Source organism: Lepisosteus platostomus, chromosome 10, assembly GCF_059453375.1.
Source record: "Lepisosteus platostomus isolate fLepPlt1 chromosome 10, fLepPlt1.hap1, whole genome shotgun sequence".
Taxonomy (NCBI): Eukaryota; Metazoa; Chordata; class Actinopteri; order Semionotiformes; family Lepisosteidae; genus Lepisosteus; species Lepisosteus platostomus.
In genome coordinates, this window is record NC_142620.1 from 44,400,480 (window position 1) to 44,416,555 (window position 16,076).

General features: G+C 42.2%; 1 protein-coding gene across 2 annotated transcripts in view; it reads right to left on the reverse strand.

Annotated features, from left to right (window-relative positions):
• The window catches only part of gc2 (guanylyl cyclase 2), a 40,914-nt gene extending 26,895 nt beyond the window's left edge, over nt 1-14,019 (reverse strand). For both annotated transcript variants that reach the window (XM_088649125.1, XM_088649126.1), the window contains exons 1-5: nt 13,716-14,019; nt 5,651-6,459; nt 3,736-4,037; nt 1,337-1,691; nt 767-851 (exon numbers count right to left, since the gene is read on the reverse strand). In XM_088649125.1, the coding sequence (XP_088505251.1) occupies nt 767-851; nt 1,337-1,691; nt 3,736-4,037; nt 5,651-6,395 (1,487 nt within the window). In that variant the 5' untranslated portion in view covers nt 6,396-6,459; nt 13,716-14,019. The remainder of the gene's footprint in view (nt 1-766; nt 852-1,336; nt 1,692-3,735; nt 4,038-5,650; nt 6,460-13,715) is intronic.
• Between the last annotated feature and the right edge of the window lie 2,057 nt (nt 14,020-16,076).

The following is a 16,076-nucleotide window of genomic DNA, read 5'->3' on the forward strand; positions in this document are numbered from 1 at the left end:
AATCGTAAATACCAAAACAGGAACCTAGAAATGAAGACGTTTTTTCCACTGGGGTCAGTAAATCTGTAATTTTTCCTATTGATAGGATAATGCTACATATCAAATCAACTCATATTTCAATCAGATAGAGCAGTTTAATGCTTCCTTCATCTGAAAGTATTACTATTGAAACTGCAGCAAATCATTTAAACGCCAAACTAATAAAAACACAAATGATAAAAAACTACTGATTAAAAATAGGGAGAACGCCTATAACCGTGAGGGGAGCTCTGTCAAACATTTCTTAAAGAAATAGTTATTTCCTCATTGCTTAAATATTTTCAGCTAATTATTAGAATATCTTGTAAACCTGCTAATTAAAACTGAATTGATACCTTTTTTATGAAAAAAAGGTGCAAGAGGCTGCTTTAGAAAAGGGTACGTTTTAAAAAATAACACTTGGTACCCTCTGCTCCAGACACTGTTGTTGTCCCTTCTGTGAGGTACTTTATGCAGTTGCTCCAGTCCACCCTGATATGCACTGTATAAATTGGGACCGGCCTTTGCTGGAGGTAGGACTGTGACGGACTGGTCTAGGATAAGCTGGTTTCTGAGACAAAGTTTGTGACTTCAATGGAGGTACCTCCCTAATTTCACTGGAGCATCTTGATGGGAACACTTTCTATAGTCAGTCATGCAGATTAAAATCATCCACAAATGAAAACAGAACTGTGGCAGACCGGGAGCTCTGCTGAAACCTTGAAAAATGCGGTGCTGTATGCTGTACCTTATCAAATAAGAAAGCCCCACAATGCACAGAATGGTGAGGAAGACAGACAGGAAAACCAATAAAGCAAAGACTGGATCGACACCTGAAGCCAAGAAAAAAAAAAGGCAAAATGACAGCGAAAGCCACACAACAAAGTGTAACTGAAAACACACAGCGATCCAGACACTTGGGTCTTTGAAACACAACTCCACCTTGAAAAGCTTTCCTTGGGAACATGGAGGATTTGCCTTTTCACAGTTTAGCCTATGGAAAATGATGCACAAGGTTGTTGTTTTTTTCCAGGAGAGGTGGAAGAATTTTAAACAGAGATTCAAGGAAATAATATTTTCTGGGAAAAAAGAAAAATTCTGACCCAGGTGCAAATGCATTGTCATTTTTCTCTCACGGCTTTACAATGGATTCATGTTCCCAAGCTTTGAATCCCTATTATAATTTAACACAGACACCACGTATATGATATCTGAAGCCTGGTGGCTTTGCTACGCTGCCATACAAGAAACAGCCCTACTGACAAACTGACACCTGCTGCTGGGAAAACACAAGTACCAAAGCATGATGTTGCCATACCTCCAGTGCAGATCTTCCCATGGGCAAACCAGCACCCCGAGTCAGTCTTGGGGGACACCCCCTGTGGGAAGTGGATGCTTTGCCCCAGGAAGCGCACTATGTTGGTCTCCATGTCGATCAGGTGGGTGCTGTAGATGTCGCGCGACCTGCCGTCGGTGTCCAGGATGACGTAGTTGACAAAGCCAGCCCCAGTGCCGTTGGTGCGAATCCTCTGGTTGAAGCCGTGGAAGACCAGGTTACGGGAGTAGCGCGCCAAGTTCCCACCAGACGGCCAGGCGCCGGCGTCCCGGATCTGCTGCATGGCGTGGGCCATGAAGAAGATGGCGTTGTATATTGTAGCAAAGAGCGGTGACACCTGTTGACCATACAAATAGGACGTACTGTATATCACTGTTTCCTTGCCCCAGTGCAAAACGACTATTTTTCGATGTGAAACTACACAGCAATTTTCCAAAATAAATTTGATATACCTACAATGTCACTAGCCAGATTTACATATTAGTTATATTTTTATCTTTCAGATCGCCAATTTTTTTATGTTGGAATTACCAGAGGTGTGTTTTTTATGTCTCAGAGGTGCATCCCTCACTGACATTACTGCGACCCTAAAGGCACCAAGGAGGCCACAGGGGGTGCTCTGTAGCTGACAACCAAGAGAACTCTAACTGGCAAAGCCCCACCCTACCGTCAATGGCGCTCAGCCCATTGAACGCAACCATGCGAGGAATCCCAGTCACAGTCAGCTAGTGACATAACCTACTGAACCTGCGATGCCTGAATCTCGCTTGAGTGAACGTCTTTATGGGCTTAGCCGCAAGTGAGGCCACAATTTAGTGATTTTTTTTTTTCAAATTAAGTTGTCAGAATTTCCAGGGAGTAAAGTTTTAAAAAATGGTTTTGACAAAAAGAGTCAAATAATCAATCCTTTAGTTTCTTCTAATAGGCTTTGTCTTAATGGAACTTTTTTCAGAACATTAACATTTTAGAAAAGTATTTCAAAAAGCACTTCCCCCTCAACATTTTCATTCTTTTGGGTCTATTTTGAGACTAAAAGAGGAAAAACATCCTTGCTAGCAATAACTGTTCAAGAGGATGGAAAGGGCACAAACAAGGAAAACTGAGCTAAACTCCTCAGTGAGCACCACTTCTTGTCACTTAAACTGTGACAAAATTTGTTCCCTTAACACCCAGAATACACCAGGCTACAGAAAGTACCATATGTAACAAAATATAGGAAAAAAACATTAGTGGCACCCTGTGTCTGAAACTTTCTGCCAATATAGAAAACCCTAAGCTCGGTGATACCCATTTTGAATATAAAATGAGGACAGTATGCCACAATGAAAATGGTAGACATTAAAGAACAAGCCATTCTTTGCTGAGTGCTCATGCCAGCCATATTGAAGAATTTAGTAGAACCTTTTGAGTTTTTGGATCACGCAATGCTGTAGTGATATTTTCATTGCTCACTGCCACCCTAAAAACCAACAGAGGAAAATCTTTAAGTCTCTCCTACCAGGTCCCTCTGTAGAAAAGTTACAAAAAAGCTTCTCTGACTGGCTAGACGTAGAAAAAATGAAATTCCTGAGCAGGGCCTGTATGCCTGACAGATTTACTGAAGAGTGTGCCACACTATGGTTGTACTGCACTTTGTTTACCTAACAAGATACAAACTGGACTCCTAGTTGTGAAGGGACCCTTGTTAAACGAGAACTGTGGTCCCAATTTCTCAGGCCAGTTATTAAATCTCGGTAACAAAATAAATTCATAGACATTATAGAAATTTTTTACAAATTTAGAATTCAGCACGAAATCATGAATTTTGAGAAAGTACCGTAAATCTCCATATCCCACCAACTGCGACATGAAGCAGCCCTTCCTGCTCACTCACTAGTCACTGTAACAACTAATGTAATGCAATGTACGAGCAAATAAGTACAGGCTGTGCAGCAAACATTTCACTGCAGAAATGTTCCAATGTGATCTGCATCCAGAGTTAACTAATAGTATTTGACAGCAAAACCATCTCAAAATCAAAAGCAATATTTCTGTTGGATTAAAAGATAAGTATTCACGAGCCTGCAGTTGGTACAATGTAAACAAGATGTTTTAATGCCTCATTCTGAATTGCAGAATATGGTGCTGCACATACCTGGAAAAGTTGTCTATTTTGTGAAGTAAATTGGAGGACTGTGTACATTTTACTGTTATCGGGGTGTGAAATGCACTCATTAATGCCAATTCTTTCTAACCCCCAAATATAAAAGTAGAGATGCAGGTCCCCTTTAAATAGCGATTTTCCAGATACACAGTATATTTTAGATGACTGGTTTTCTACCCTTTGAATCTGAAGTGGGCAACCCAAACTGCAGCCCCAACAGGGCGATGTTGATGCCTACCTGCTGTGGTTTAGGCTGAGGATGCAGCTCGCCTTTGTCTATGGCCTCCTGATAGGCCTGGTAGAAGGAGCCCTCCTCGGACTCCACGGTGATCGTGAGCACCGCGTCGTAGGCCTTGCGTAGCTTGCTGTTGTTGCGCAGCGCAGGGTACAGCACGTCTCTGTAGGGGAGGCTGTACAGCAGGGTGTCGTACGGCACGAACACTAAGGAGCCCTCGGTCATGTGCATGTCGTGAGCCACTTCGAGGAGCTGCTTCTGCGCCTTGCCTCCAATCAGCGCCGAATGCATACACATGATTACCACTGCCAAGGGAGAGAAACGACACACGGGGAACATGGCTGCGGCCTTCACTGTCAGACTGCGGGGCACAGTGAAGACGATCAGCCACACAAGCTGTCATCCCCTTCGGGCTCTGTGGCAGCTTGTTCCTTGTCTTTGGGGATTGATAAAACGGACCTTCAAAAGCAGCTGGTGACCATGACCAGAATCAAAGCCGTGATACATTCTATCTTTTTAATCACCTTCTTGTGTGAATGTGTGGTTTTTGAAAGCATAGACTCCCATTGTCAAATGTGCTTGTCTGTTGTATTACCTGTGTAAGCTGGACTACTTTATCAAGTGCTCCAGCTAATCGCTCCAAATCTCTGTTACATCACATCTTCCCTGTCACCTTCAGAGGCAGCTCGGTACTATGTTTCTTTATTTGTATCACCTATGAAAACGGCCTGCAGTTTAAAACAAAAAAGCACCTTTGATCCCTTCTTTCTTAGTGACTCAGCTCCTACAAAGACTGGTTCAGGCTGATACTGTAACCCTTACAATGATTGTACAAGCTCTGGCTCGCCCATGAGTTGTATGTTTGAATTATTCATTAGATTAATGCAATTACCTCAGTTAAATCAGGGATACTCGTGATGACAAAAGTAATTCAAATCGTTTTGTAATTGTACTTGCTTTTGACAAACTGATGACAGCTCTACTCTGCTTAAAGATTATGTACTATAGGTAATCTTTTTGTCCTGTGATTAATCCAAGTTTGAAAGTGTTGAAATTTAGACTTCTCTGCATATAAACGCTTATGCTGCTTTTGTCAAAAACTGGCATTGGAACTGTTTTTTTCTATCATACCTTCTTGATATGAAATCACTAGTTGTTAATCCTCCTGGCTTTATGGCTACAGTGCCACTTCCATGTCACATTGCCAACCACACAATGCCCATAGCAGAATTAACGACAGCCTGACTGATGCCCACTCTATTATGTCACAGCCAGGCCAGTCGAGTGAAAACCCGAGATCTCTGTTGGACATCAACACAGACCCCAACAGCTGGGCTATTGGGCCCAACCACTTGGGAGGCAGTTTTGCATTTTAATGGTCATGAAAAACTGTGCAAGAAAAATGCAAGGCTGATGTCTTTTACCGTAATGTTACCTTGCAACAAAACTAAAAATCTGATTAAGTCTAAATGGATGACAAATAGGGGCTGCTCAAGTGGGTTAACCGGTAAATACTCTTGCCCAAGTACATTCGTGCTGTGATCAGGGGTTCAAGACTGGGTCACGTCACTAGCCGACTGTGACTAGGATACCCCAAACCACTTAGGGTAGAGTGGAATTTGTTGACCAGAGCACTCTCGTCAACCCCTGCAGCATCCTTGCAGGCTTGCAGGCTCATGGCTCTGACAATGAGGATATGGGGCTGTGCTGCCAGTTACCGTATGTGATAAAATACAAGTGGCTGGAAGGTGGCCGGGAGAGAGGAGCCTGCCCACATTTCCTCTTTCTTCCCTGTGCGCGGCCGAAGGGTTAAAATCCAGACATCAAAAACAGAGAACTGGCTATTCTGAATTGGGGGGGTATATATATTTTTAAAAAAGGGAGTAAAATATAAACCGAAAAAGCTGTTGTCACTTACTGCGTAGGTCGTCCACCTTCTTAACTTGGGCCAGGGTTTCTCGGACACTTGCTGTGTCGCGGCCCATGGTGATGACAATGCCCACAGGAAGCCCATGGTTTCGTAGGGCGTTGGCCACCTTGCTGGCTGTGTCCACCCAGATGTCCTCTTCCGAAGATATAATGCCAACATGAGCCCACCGGAAGTGTTTCATGAAGTTGAGGAGGACTCTGGTTGGGGAGGGTAAGGTCCTGGCGAAGGTGGGGTAACTGTGTGAATCATCCAGCTCATAGTTGACACAGGCCCATGAGAAGATGGCCTTGTTCCAGTTTTTGCCCAGGAGGGATGCAGCATCACAGTAGCCAGGATTTGTGGGCCCAATAAAGCCCGAGACCAGTCTATAGTACCCAAGAAATCCAGTCAAGGCCTTGGATGTTTGGCAGTCTTCATTGAGTATGACATACTCAAAAGTGTACCCTAAGTTTAAAGAGGTGTCCCTGTTGATCCGATCCACAGCTAATTTAGCTGCCACACCTGGAAAAGCTTTCGCAAAAACAGGATCGCATGACCAAGGTCCCACCACCCCAACCTTATAGACAGCTGCCTGAGTCCTACACGGGAGGCAGAGAATAGCCAACAGGATGCAGAACAGTAACGTGTCCGAGGAGGGGGGTGGAGATCTCGGGTACTTCGGCTCAGTCGCTGTTGGTATTCTCCTTGTCCATTTCTGCAGCAAACTGTGGAACAGACAAAGCTGCTGCAGCATTGCAGACCTTTTCACATGTGACTCACTTCCCTTCAAAGGTTGTTTCCCCAGCAGCTCCTACGTCCTGGAAAATGCCCAGACAAGATCAAATCAGGGTGTTTACTGACAAGAGCGGCCAGAAACACAGAAACATGACATGGCCGTGGACCCTAGTTTCTCTCTGTCAGACTGCTGGGGTGCATCCCACACCACAAGCTGGTCACATGCACTTCAAAGATTCTCTAGCCTGCTCAGGGAAAGGCCTAATCTTGGAACATACTCTCTGACACACTCAGAATGAATTAAAACCAGCTCTTACCATCTCTTGAGGATCTGGATATACTCTGCAGCATTTAAGTCCTGCATTTAAGTTGTTGCAATAGTAGTCTTGCTCAGTATGAGAGGAACTCCGTTTTCAGATATTTGGTGTCTGTGCTTGACTGAAGAGCCATTGATCTATAACAGAATCTGTAGGATTATGACTGAATGCCTCTAAGTCTGAATCCCCCCAATATAATTTGAAATCTGATTCAAATTAAATATCACTAGCTCTCAAAATGGGATAGTATTTAATATTTCAGTGTCCCTAAGCAGGCCCCTGGTAGCTTATCGTTGCATTTTCATTTTTGCCACATTATTGCACACTGTTACTGAGAGGAAATAAAAACCCATTAACCAAGCAACCAGTCAGTAAATCATCTCCAAATTACCATCCCAGAGATGCCCACGCATTAGAGTTCACAGAAAAATGAGGTTTACACACAGAGTACGAAATGTTGAACCTTCCTATTCAAATTGAGAAGAAATACTCATTAGTCCATTCGTCCATTTTCTAATCAGTTATTTCAGTTCAGGGTCACAGGGGAGTCAGCAACAGGCACAAGGCAGGGTACACCAGGGCCAGTTTTCCCAGAAGCCAACTAACCTACCAGTATGTGGACTGCGGGAGGAAACCAGAGACACCCAGAGTCTGACATGGGGTCAGCCAGATCCACCGTGTTCGGTTAACGCCAAGATCTGGATGCAACAGTATTGTCTCCAGTCAAACTCTGAGAAGAGTGAGGTGATGCTGCTTTACCAAATTGGTTTCGCAAAAGTGAAAACTGTTCATTGATTGAAACGCAATTCAGACTTGTAATGAAGTTAAGGATCTTGGTGAAATTTTGATTCCAGTTGGTCTTTATAATTAAGCAGCTGGGAGAAGATAACTAACTATTCCTTGTTAAGTTTGCTTGGGGTGTAACATTCAATAGATAAATGAGGTATTCAACTGTAGATCCTATAATCATCTCCTGCCTCATATCTACTAACTATAGTCTACTGCTATTCAGTATGAGCTTTTATGTAATCATGTTAAATCCCATTTACTGGAAATTCTTGCTCTGTGAACTACTGCACAATGTATTCAACAGAACTTTACAGACAGTATGTGATTTTTCTGATGCATTGTACCTTTCTTATTGTAACACTTGCAAGTTACAGCATCAGCTACTGTATAGGAAGCTGTATGAACAGTGGGGATCCTGAAAGCTCCTGAGTGGCACGATTATTAAAAGCACTCACTGAAAATCCAGACATTGCGAGTTCGGGCCTAAGTCGCTAACCACTTGCACCCAGGATTCCCAAAGCAGGAGCACACTTAATTAGTATGTATAAGAGTACTACACTCCTGACATCACTGGCTTGAGTCTAGGCTGTGTCATATTCCCAAGCCATTTGGCCTGATCACTGATCAAGCTGCCAGGGACTCCTCAGCTTGACTTGAACCAGTGACTTCAGGTTCCTCCCAGGTTCCTCCTCCTTTCAGCAAGAGCTGTGCAGCTCCCCCAATCCAGATTCACTCTCCAGTAGGGAGCTGTGGAGCATCTGGCATGTTGAATAATGAGAGTGTCAGAATGTCAGCACACAGGTCTTCATCTTCACTGTGCATTACAGGGATTAGGGCAGCAAGTGACGTAAATAAACAATGGCCAAAATTAGAAAACAGCATAATATAATATTTAAAATCAAACATTTAATAAAATTCATGTCATTGCTTTTAAGAATAATACCAATAATTTTGCTGCAACTAATAATAGTAACGATAATGCAATGATGCTGAGGATGTGATTAAGGGGACAGAAGAACATAGTTCAGTTCTATAAAACTGAACTACTATCCCTTCTTAAGCATTAAGGCTGGGTAAGAAGTCTTCCCAGGATCATGTATTTATTGTATCCTCACCAAATCCTGTATCGAGTTCATTTCTAAACCACAGCCCATTACTTGTTTACTCTTAATCCTTCTGGGATTAGTCCAAGGATAAGTTTCGCAACAATGCAGAGGTTACAGAAAGGTTTTCCAAGTCTCTCTATCTCTCTAAATATGACGCTGGCCTCTATGTCTTAAAGATTAATATTTGTTGCACATGGGGAAGCTGCCACAGCTACAGAGGTCAACACAACGACATAAGCTCTAAGCCAGAACATCTGACCCCTGATACAGCAGGACAGAACGCTTGTAATCAAAACATTGCAGTGAAAGTACTACACCCACGTCAATACCAACTTAACTAGCCAAATGTTTTCCTTCTCATGGGTAATGAGGTAACCAAATCTGGTTTCTCCAGAACCAACAATCTGAAAAATAATGTATTCTTTCAATATTCAAATGCAACAATGTCAATTCCAGGCTGCCGAGCTCCTCAAGGATTCAGCTTCTGTGTGTCTCGTGCACATTCCTAGTTCTCAATCAAGGGTAGACTCCTAGACCGGAAGAGACCTAAACCTTACAACTTCAAAACCCACAGGAAGGGCAGATGGTATTCTCTTAGTAATTAGTCTGAAGTCACAACTATTAAGAACAGCCACATAGGGATAATGATGCAGTAACACAGTAATAGTAATAAAGTTAACTGGAGGAATGGTACACTACCTGTAGTGTTATATGATCAGAAGCCAACCAATGAAGGACATTTCACTTGGAGGACTGAAGCTGGGATGTGTTAATTCACTTCTGCTCCAACACCATTTATAATACAAAGCAGCTGGGTATAGCAGCATACAAGAAACTAATAGCATACCCATCATCATGATGAAAGTATATTAATTTTATTGCGTCTGCATAAATAAATCACCCCATAATATCCGGTTGTACAATATACACAGGTTTGGCTGGGGAAACTGACTCTCACTATTGCAGCATTGCAAACCAACAAAACACCAAGAGAATAGAAAAGCAACATAAACTTCCTACTTCCACGCAGAGGAGACAGTGTGTTAGAAACCATTAAGAGCAGAATCTCAGCCAAACAAAAGTACTGCACATTCCACACTGAGCATCGAACCCTCCCTGTTCGTGTTTCACGCTTGCAGCAAGATTATTGTATGAGAATCTGCTTCCTTGATCATTAAAAATGATTTTGGATGTCCCGTTCCAAAGCCCAAAGTCGACCCAGACTGCGGTCTACTACACTGCTACAGAAACTGGAATAAAACACACTGCAATAAAAGCAGCATCCCTCTCTGTGCACTCAGCTATATCTCAGTCACATATCTGTTTACAGTCTGCTTGACTTTCCCCTGTTCATGCTAAACTATGAAATGATTAAACGAGACTCTGCAGCGTCTGCAGGAGGTCAAGCTGGAAAGGAACACTTCAGAGATGTGTCTGAATTTTAACAAACATTTATTTCAGCTGCCCATTCTTGGCAGTAGTCAATAACATGTCAGGGAATGAGTGCCTGTGAAGAATTCTTGGCACTTATTGAAGCAATACACCCACGCATAAATAGAGATAAAACATTATTTAGAAGTGTCTGGGTATTCTAACTTGTTTGTGTGAATGCTTTTAACCCAAAGTGACTCCCATGAGCACCCATTTACAGAGATGGATATTTTACTGGAGAAATTTGGGTGATGTACCTCACTGAGGGGTGCAAAGCACCTGGTCTTGGACCAGCCACCTTCCAGGTGAGAGTGCAGAGCCCTAACCGCTGTTCTACATTGCTGTGCTTCCTTTTCAGAAAGAATGGGTTTAAAACAAAGTTTTGATATTCTCTCCCTCTTTTCAGAATCTTCCACATCAATATTGTGTGAGTTAACCCAGGCCGATGTGATGCTCACTGTGTCTAGGTTCACACAATATTTAGTTTCACATGCTTTATTTTCTAGCTCAGCCACTTGTTTTTTGTGCCTGTTGTGCCTCCTGACTGCATGATACTTTTGCTCCTTTGCATGGCTCTAGTGTCACCCTGTCACTGGAAGGGTAAGCCTGCCTTCTATAGAGAAGTATAGCCCCCTTGTCACAGGGGCTGCACAGCACTGTTTTGAGCCCTGCCATGCTGAAACCATTCAGGAAGTGAGCAGTCTTAGTACTACCATGCAATGTTCTGATCTAATAAATCCTTCTTTGGCTGCATTTTGAAATGCATGCTTGCAGTTGGATTATTTTTTTTTTCAGAAGTATGTGTGATGCAATGGAGAGAATTTGGTCTTTCCCATTTTCTCCCTCTGACAACACACTGTTCTCACACTACAAGGAAGTCAAGAAAAAAGCAGAATTGTATGCTGATGAAAATGAAGGTGCACCAAGTACAGGATGTGTGCAGAAAGAGCAAGATAAGCCAATGGTCTTCCTTTTTAGGAACGTATTTAATATAATTCTGATCTTAAAGAGTTGTAAGTAGTGGCTTGTTTTGTTAAGAAGGGCCAGGAGGTGCTGGAATGTTTAACAGGTAAAGAATTCATCAAGATGTGTCTGCTGAAGGAGGAGACACATCTGGTCCCCTGCCCCATTCCTCTACAATCTCAGTCTTTCAGGTTTTACACATATCCTTCAGTTGGCAGCGAAAGACCAAGTTAACTTAATAAAAAGCTCAGCTCCAGAGATGTGCTCTGTAACCGGCCTTAAAGCAACTGGTTAACAAAAGGAAATCTGAAAGTCTGATTGGTCCAGGAATGGGCCGACATTCAAATCGTGTTACCCTGAGTGGAAGGAGGCAACAGATTTACATTTGAAAAGTGTCTTTGAAACATTTTTTCAAGAGTCTACTTGAATTTCTGTCTCCAATTCTTCGGAAAGATATATTATTCAAAAAGAAGAATAACCAAATACATTTATAAAGCACTTTTTCATCCCAAAGAGCTTTATATATAGAAAGCCACTTCAACCTCTGCTTATGTGCAGCTCCATCTGGGTGTCACAGCCATTCTGCGCCAGTAGCTCCTCTGCATAGCAGGGGGATGAGAAATTGCTTCACTAGTGTGAATTAAAGAGGGACTTTAGGGAGACCAGACTGTACAAGATCAGAATTAAATTTAGACAGGACACCACTACTTTTTAATAAAGTAGTTAAAGACTCTGGCATCTCATCCAAATCCCAACACCTCCCAGAGCACAACGTCCCCTTATTCTTGGAAATTGTGAACCAGGGGAAGAGCGCCACCTATTGGTCCACCAACACAAACAGGCGGCTGCTGTGAGAGCTCTTACTGACCGGGCCCAGGCCCAGGGATCCAACAGCATCAGGCTTCAGGGTGGAAGTGCTGCCGTCATGTGTGCTAGGCATGCTGGACCCAACCACAAGTGGTCATTATTGTCTGTGGTGGTCACCTTTGAGGGTGACTGTTTCTTGGACAGCTACCTTGACATTATTCCAGTGTTATATAATACCAGCTGAGGCAGTACTTAATGTATACATTTGTAAAGAACATCTATTATATATTTACACCCTTATATATAATAATATAGTATATTTTAAGATGCCAAACACTCTCCAAACTTGACTTTTTATAGGGTGCTATTTGAATTCTGGAAAGGCTGTAGTAATACTTTTAACGTATTTACTTCAGTACACCGGTTGTTAAAAGTACAATACACAGGTCGCTTAAAGTGTGTACCACCCAGCCAGAACAATTCTTTAACAGTTGCAGCTTTGAAAAAGAATTGGGCGAACTAAGAACGTGGTGCTCTGTAAGAATGTAAAATGGAAAAGGAATCCGTCTTTGCTTTTGTATTGGTAAACGTATGTCACCTCACCTGAGGGATATCCTTATTTTTAGATTACTCCATTACCCCGCTGTCCAGATTCTCAGCAAAAAGGAAATGCACGCAGAACGTAGGACGGAGTAATACGAGAAGAGGATCTCAAGCCGTTTAATGAAGAATCTGAAGAGTATTGCTCTGGAGGAAGGGTCTCTTAGCCAAAGTACCGTGGTCCGCGGTCTAGCCTGATCAGCTAGATCCTCAACCGTAAGGGTCAAAACGGAACAATTAGCAGATTTTAGGACTTGTGGTTTATTGTTTAGAAGTGCCGTTAGAAAACTGTTCTTGCACAGCAGTAAAGTTTGAGTGTTACATTAAACCATCACCTTTAATTATGGTACGAGGTATACATTTTAAAAGTCCAAAGGTTCTTCACTTTTTTTCTGCGCAGTTATGCAGTTAATCTCCAGATATGATCTTAAAATAGCCATTCCATTGAGCAAGACAATTGTCTTTAAAGACAATCAAGTGCAAAACTGTAAGCATTTCCCCCACCTACTTAATTTATAACTTGCTCTTAGTTGCAGTTTCTCCCTGTTTACTAGATCTCCTGCATAAGTTTAAGCGAATTGCACTGGGCGTAACCTAACTAGTCCTTCAGCTAGTAACAGTTAAATTAAGGGTTCTTGAATATTACTTAAATGTGTCAGTCTTATAGGAGACATCGAATGACCAAAACGCACGTGGAGATCCTTTGATTACGTTTTGCACAACTTTTTAATAAAGAATGAAGTATTCTCTTAATCTCTTCGCTGACAACTTGCTTTTACCCAAACCCCAAAAATGGCCCGAAACTAACTGGATTCATTTCTGGAAATTATTATTAGACTGTAACCAGACGCATTAATCTACCGCTGGTTAATCTAAATATGGCAATAAGAAGAAGCCATATTTCCAGCACAGTTTATGCTAGTATAATACTTTTTGATCTGCAAGTTGCATAGATATTCTGACGGAGAGCACAAACATTTACCGTTCTATTTCCCATTTGGAAGTAGTGCATGCTCTTGAAATTACGTATTGAAAACAATTACGTCCAAGGCAAAAGTTCACAATTTACCATCATCCAATAATTAAGCAATGAACCCAGGTATTTCAGTTAAAATGTCACATGTTAACTAATACATTACAAAAGAAGCTTAACTATGACTGATAAACGTACTTCATGCTTACAGAATATTTAATGCCTTTATTAAGAGAGATAGAATTGAGCAAATATGACGTCAATTATTTTAAAAAATTATATACAGTATATAGATACACCTTGAATAAAACAATTCTCATTTAACGACTTCAAAAAAGCAATGTTTTTCTTACCATGTTGTGCCGAGAAAGAAACACTCTGGAATTCGATTTCTTGCTTGTGTAGCCGTATTAGCCAGCGGATCTCCGATATCTCATAATTTTAATCGGTTATTTCCCAAAGGACTCCCACCAGATTTGAGACCCAACCCAGAACCATAGAGGGCTTGATGTTTCAGCCTTGTAACAATGGGAAGAAAACGCCGATGGAAAATGAAAAAAAGGATTTTAATAATCCCAAAATGAACGGGAGATGAATTAAGCTGTAGAGGTGAGTTTCAGCACTTCGCATGCGGGCCCGGTTTAGAATCCCGTTCGATGACGTGCTAAATCCTTTAAAATGATACCAGGTGGGTGACAACGCTACCGACCTACATAGAGTGACCTGAAGATTATTTTAAATCCAATCTACTGTATTGCGTTCTGCTTCCCGGAGGATTTTCAAAACTCTGCACTGATACCTTATTTACAGGAACCTGGAATGACCAAAGTGTAAAAACATAACAAAAAAAACTGATTGCAAAACATTGTAGCAAAAATAAATTTTATAGTTTTTATTACTGGTTTCTCCGTTTTTGTTAATTTTAATGTCAAATATTGAACATTGCTGAAGCATTCTGGATCAAGGCACTTTCCTTGGACTGCCCCAGTGAAAATGTAGGTGCTTAAATGAATACACAAATGTGTGTTAAAATACAAACCGTTTACTTTCTAGTTAGGCCAGATTATGCTTTACAAGCCTTTAAGGGCAGTGGAGCTTTCTGTAAAACACAAGACCTCAGAAGAATGGGTGATTCTCTCTCTCCTCCACACCTGTATCTCCTGAGCTCGGTCCGCTTCCTGGACAACTAACAGATTTGGTGGTTATGATTTAACACCTGAGCTCTTCCTCGGTCATTTTTACTATCCCACTGAAACGACAGTGTAGTTAATGAGTTTTTCTCTTTCTGTGTTATTGGTGGATTAGGCGTCCCTTTCTAATGATCTGGTTCAAGTTTTCGACTGTTTTTTTCTGGTTCTTTCTAGGAGTGTGTTTTTGCCGGCGAAGGTTTGAAGGTTTTTTCTAGAAACGGAAAGGGTTGTCAACAGCTCCCCTTCAATGCAAACCATTTAATGTGTCTCACTATACCTTAGCGGAAAAAACGTACATGAAAATATTGATCCCGTTGAATAAGGACTTGACTGTGTCGTTTCCTAATTGCTGTGACATCTGCAGTCAAGTATAAGACACATTTGGGATGGGAGTTTTTTCGCTGTTTCGTTCTTGGTTGGGATGTAAACGAGTTCCCAAAAGAAAAGACGTACTTTCCTGTAATTAGAATTCCTATAAACGAGGAGATGGATGTGGACGGATTAGGCTTTATGCCCATATAAAACCAAACCGAGTGCTCCTGGGAGGCTGCCCGTATTGGTCAGTTTCTATGAACAGCTCGGCTGTGCTGTCAATCTGGATTGGGCCCCTGTGACTGTGTCTTGGACTTCCTGTTATCGTACGGCGCAGCCAAACAACTGTCTCCCTTCACTTTCAAGAGATAGAGAGACTCGTTTTGCGTGGGGAATGGCAAAAAATGGAGGCGGGACTTGACTGAAGGCTGATGTAAAGATATCTGCCTTCCCCATGAGAGGGGTGACGGCCTCTTTCTGGGAATGAAAAGAGCCTGACGCGGGTAGGGAGAGTGAGTCTGGATATACTGTATGCGAGATGCTCTCATTATGAACCCTCTTGAGATGCTGTGTTATTGTGCACTCTGCTGTTCTTCTCATTCAGTCCCGTCTTGGCTGGTCAGGACTCCTGCAGTGCAGTGTGAGGGCGAGGAGAGATCATTGCATTCGTGCAGGAAAGGGCAGGTTTTCAAGGGGGGCATTTCTTGGGGCGGTTTGGCTGAATGCTGTGCGTTAATACTCGTGGACATGATGGATTTGAACTCTCAGGATGGCTGCAGCCTGGGAAGTTACAACGTGGTTTTCCACAACATGACCCCCTCATGAGTCCCTCAGGCCACATCTTGACTGGAACCCAGCTGTTTAGCGTAACTATTGTAATGCTGCAACTGAGGTTATGGCTGATTTAGCCGTGGGACCCACTGAGCACCTCAGAAGTCTCGCATGAATATATATCTTGAGCACTAGATGGCAGTGTGTCGTAAAGCCTCACTCGATCGTCTGCAGACGTTTTTTGCTGAAAGAATTTCATTCAGTGAACCTTAATTTGATTGAAACCAGACTCGTATGACATATTTACTCCCTCCATTCTCTTATAAAGACAAACACTGTCTTGTCTGCGTGTTTACAATAAAAATACTAATCTGAGCAACGCCTAGCTTTGCAAAATTATTCTTTTTTACCTCCAAAGGTTTGATCACCTGTGCCTTTGGA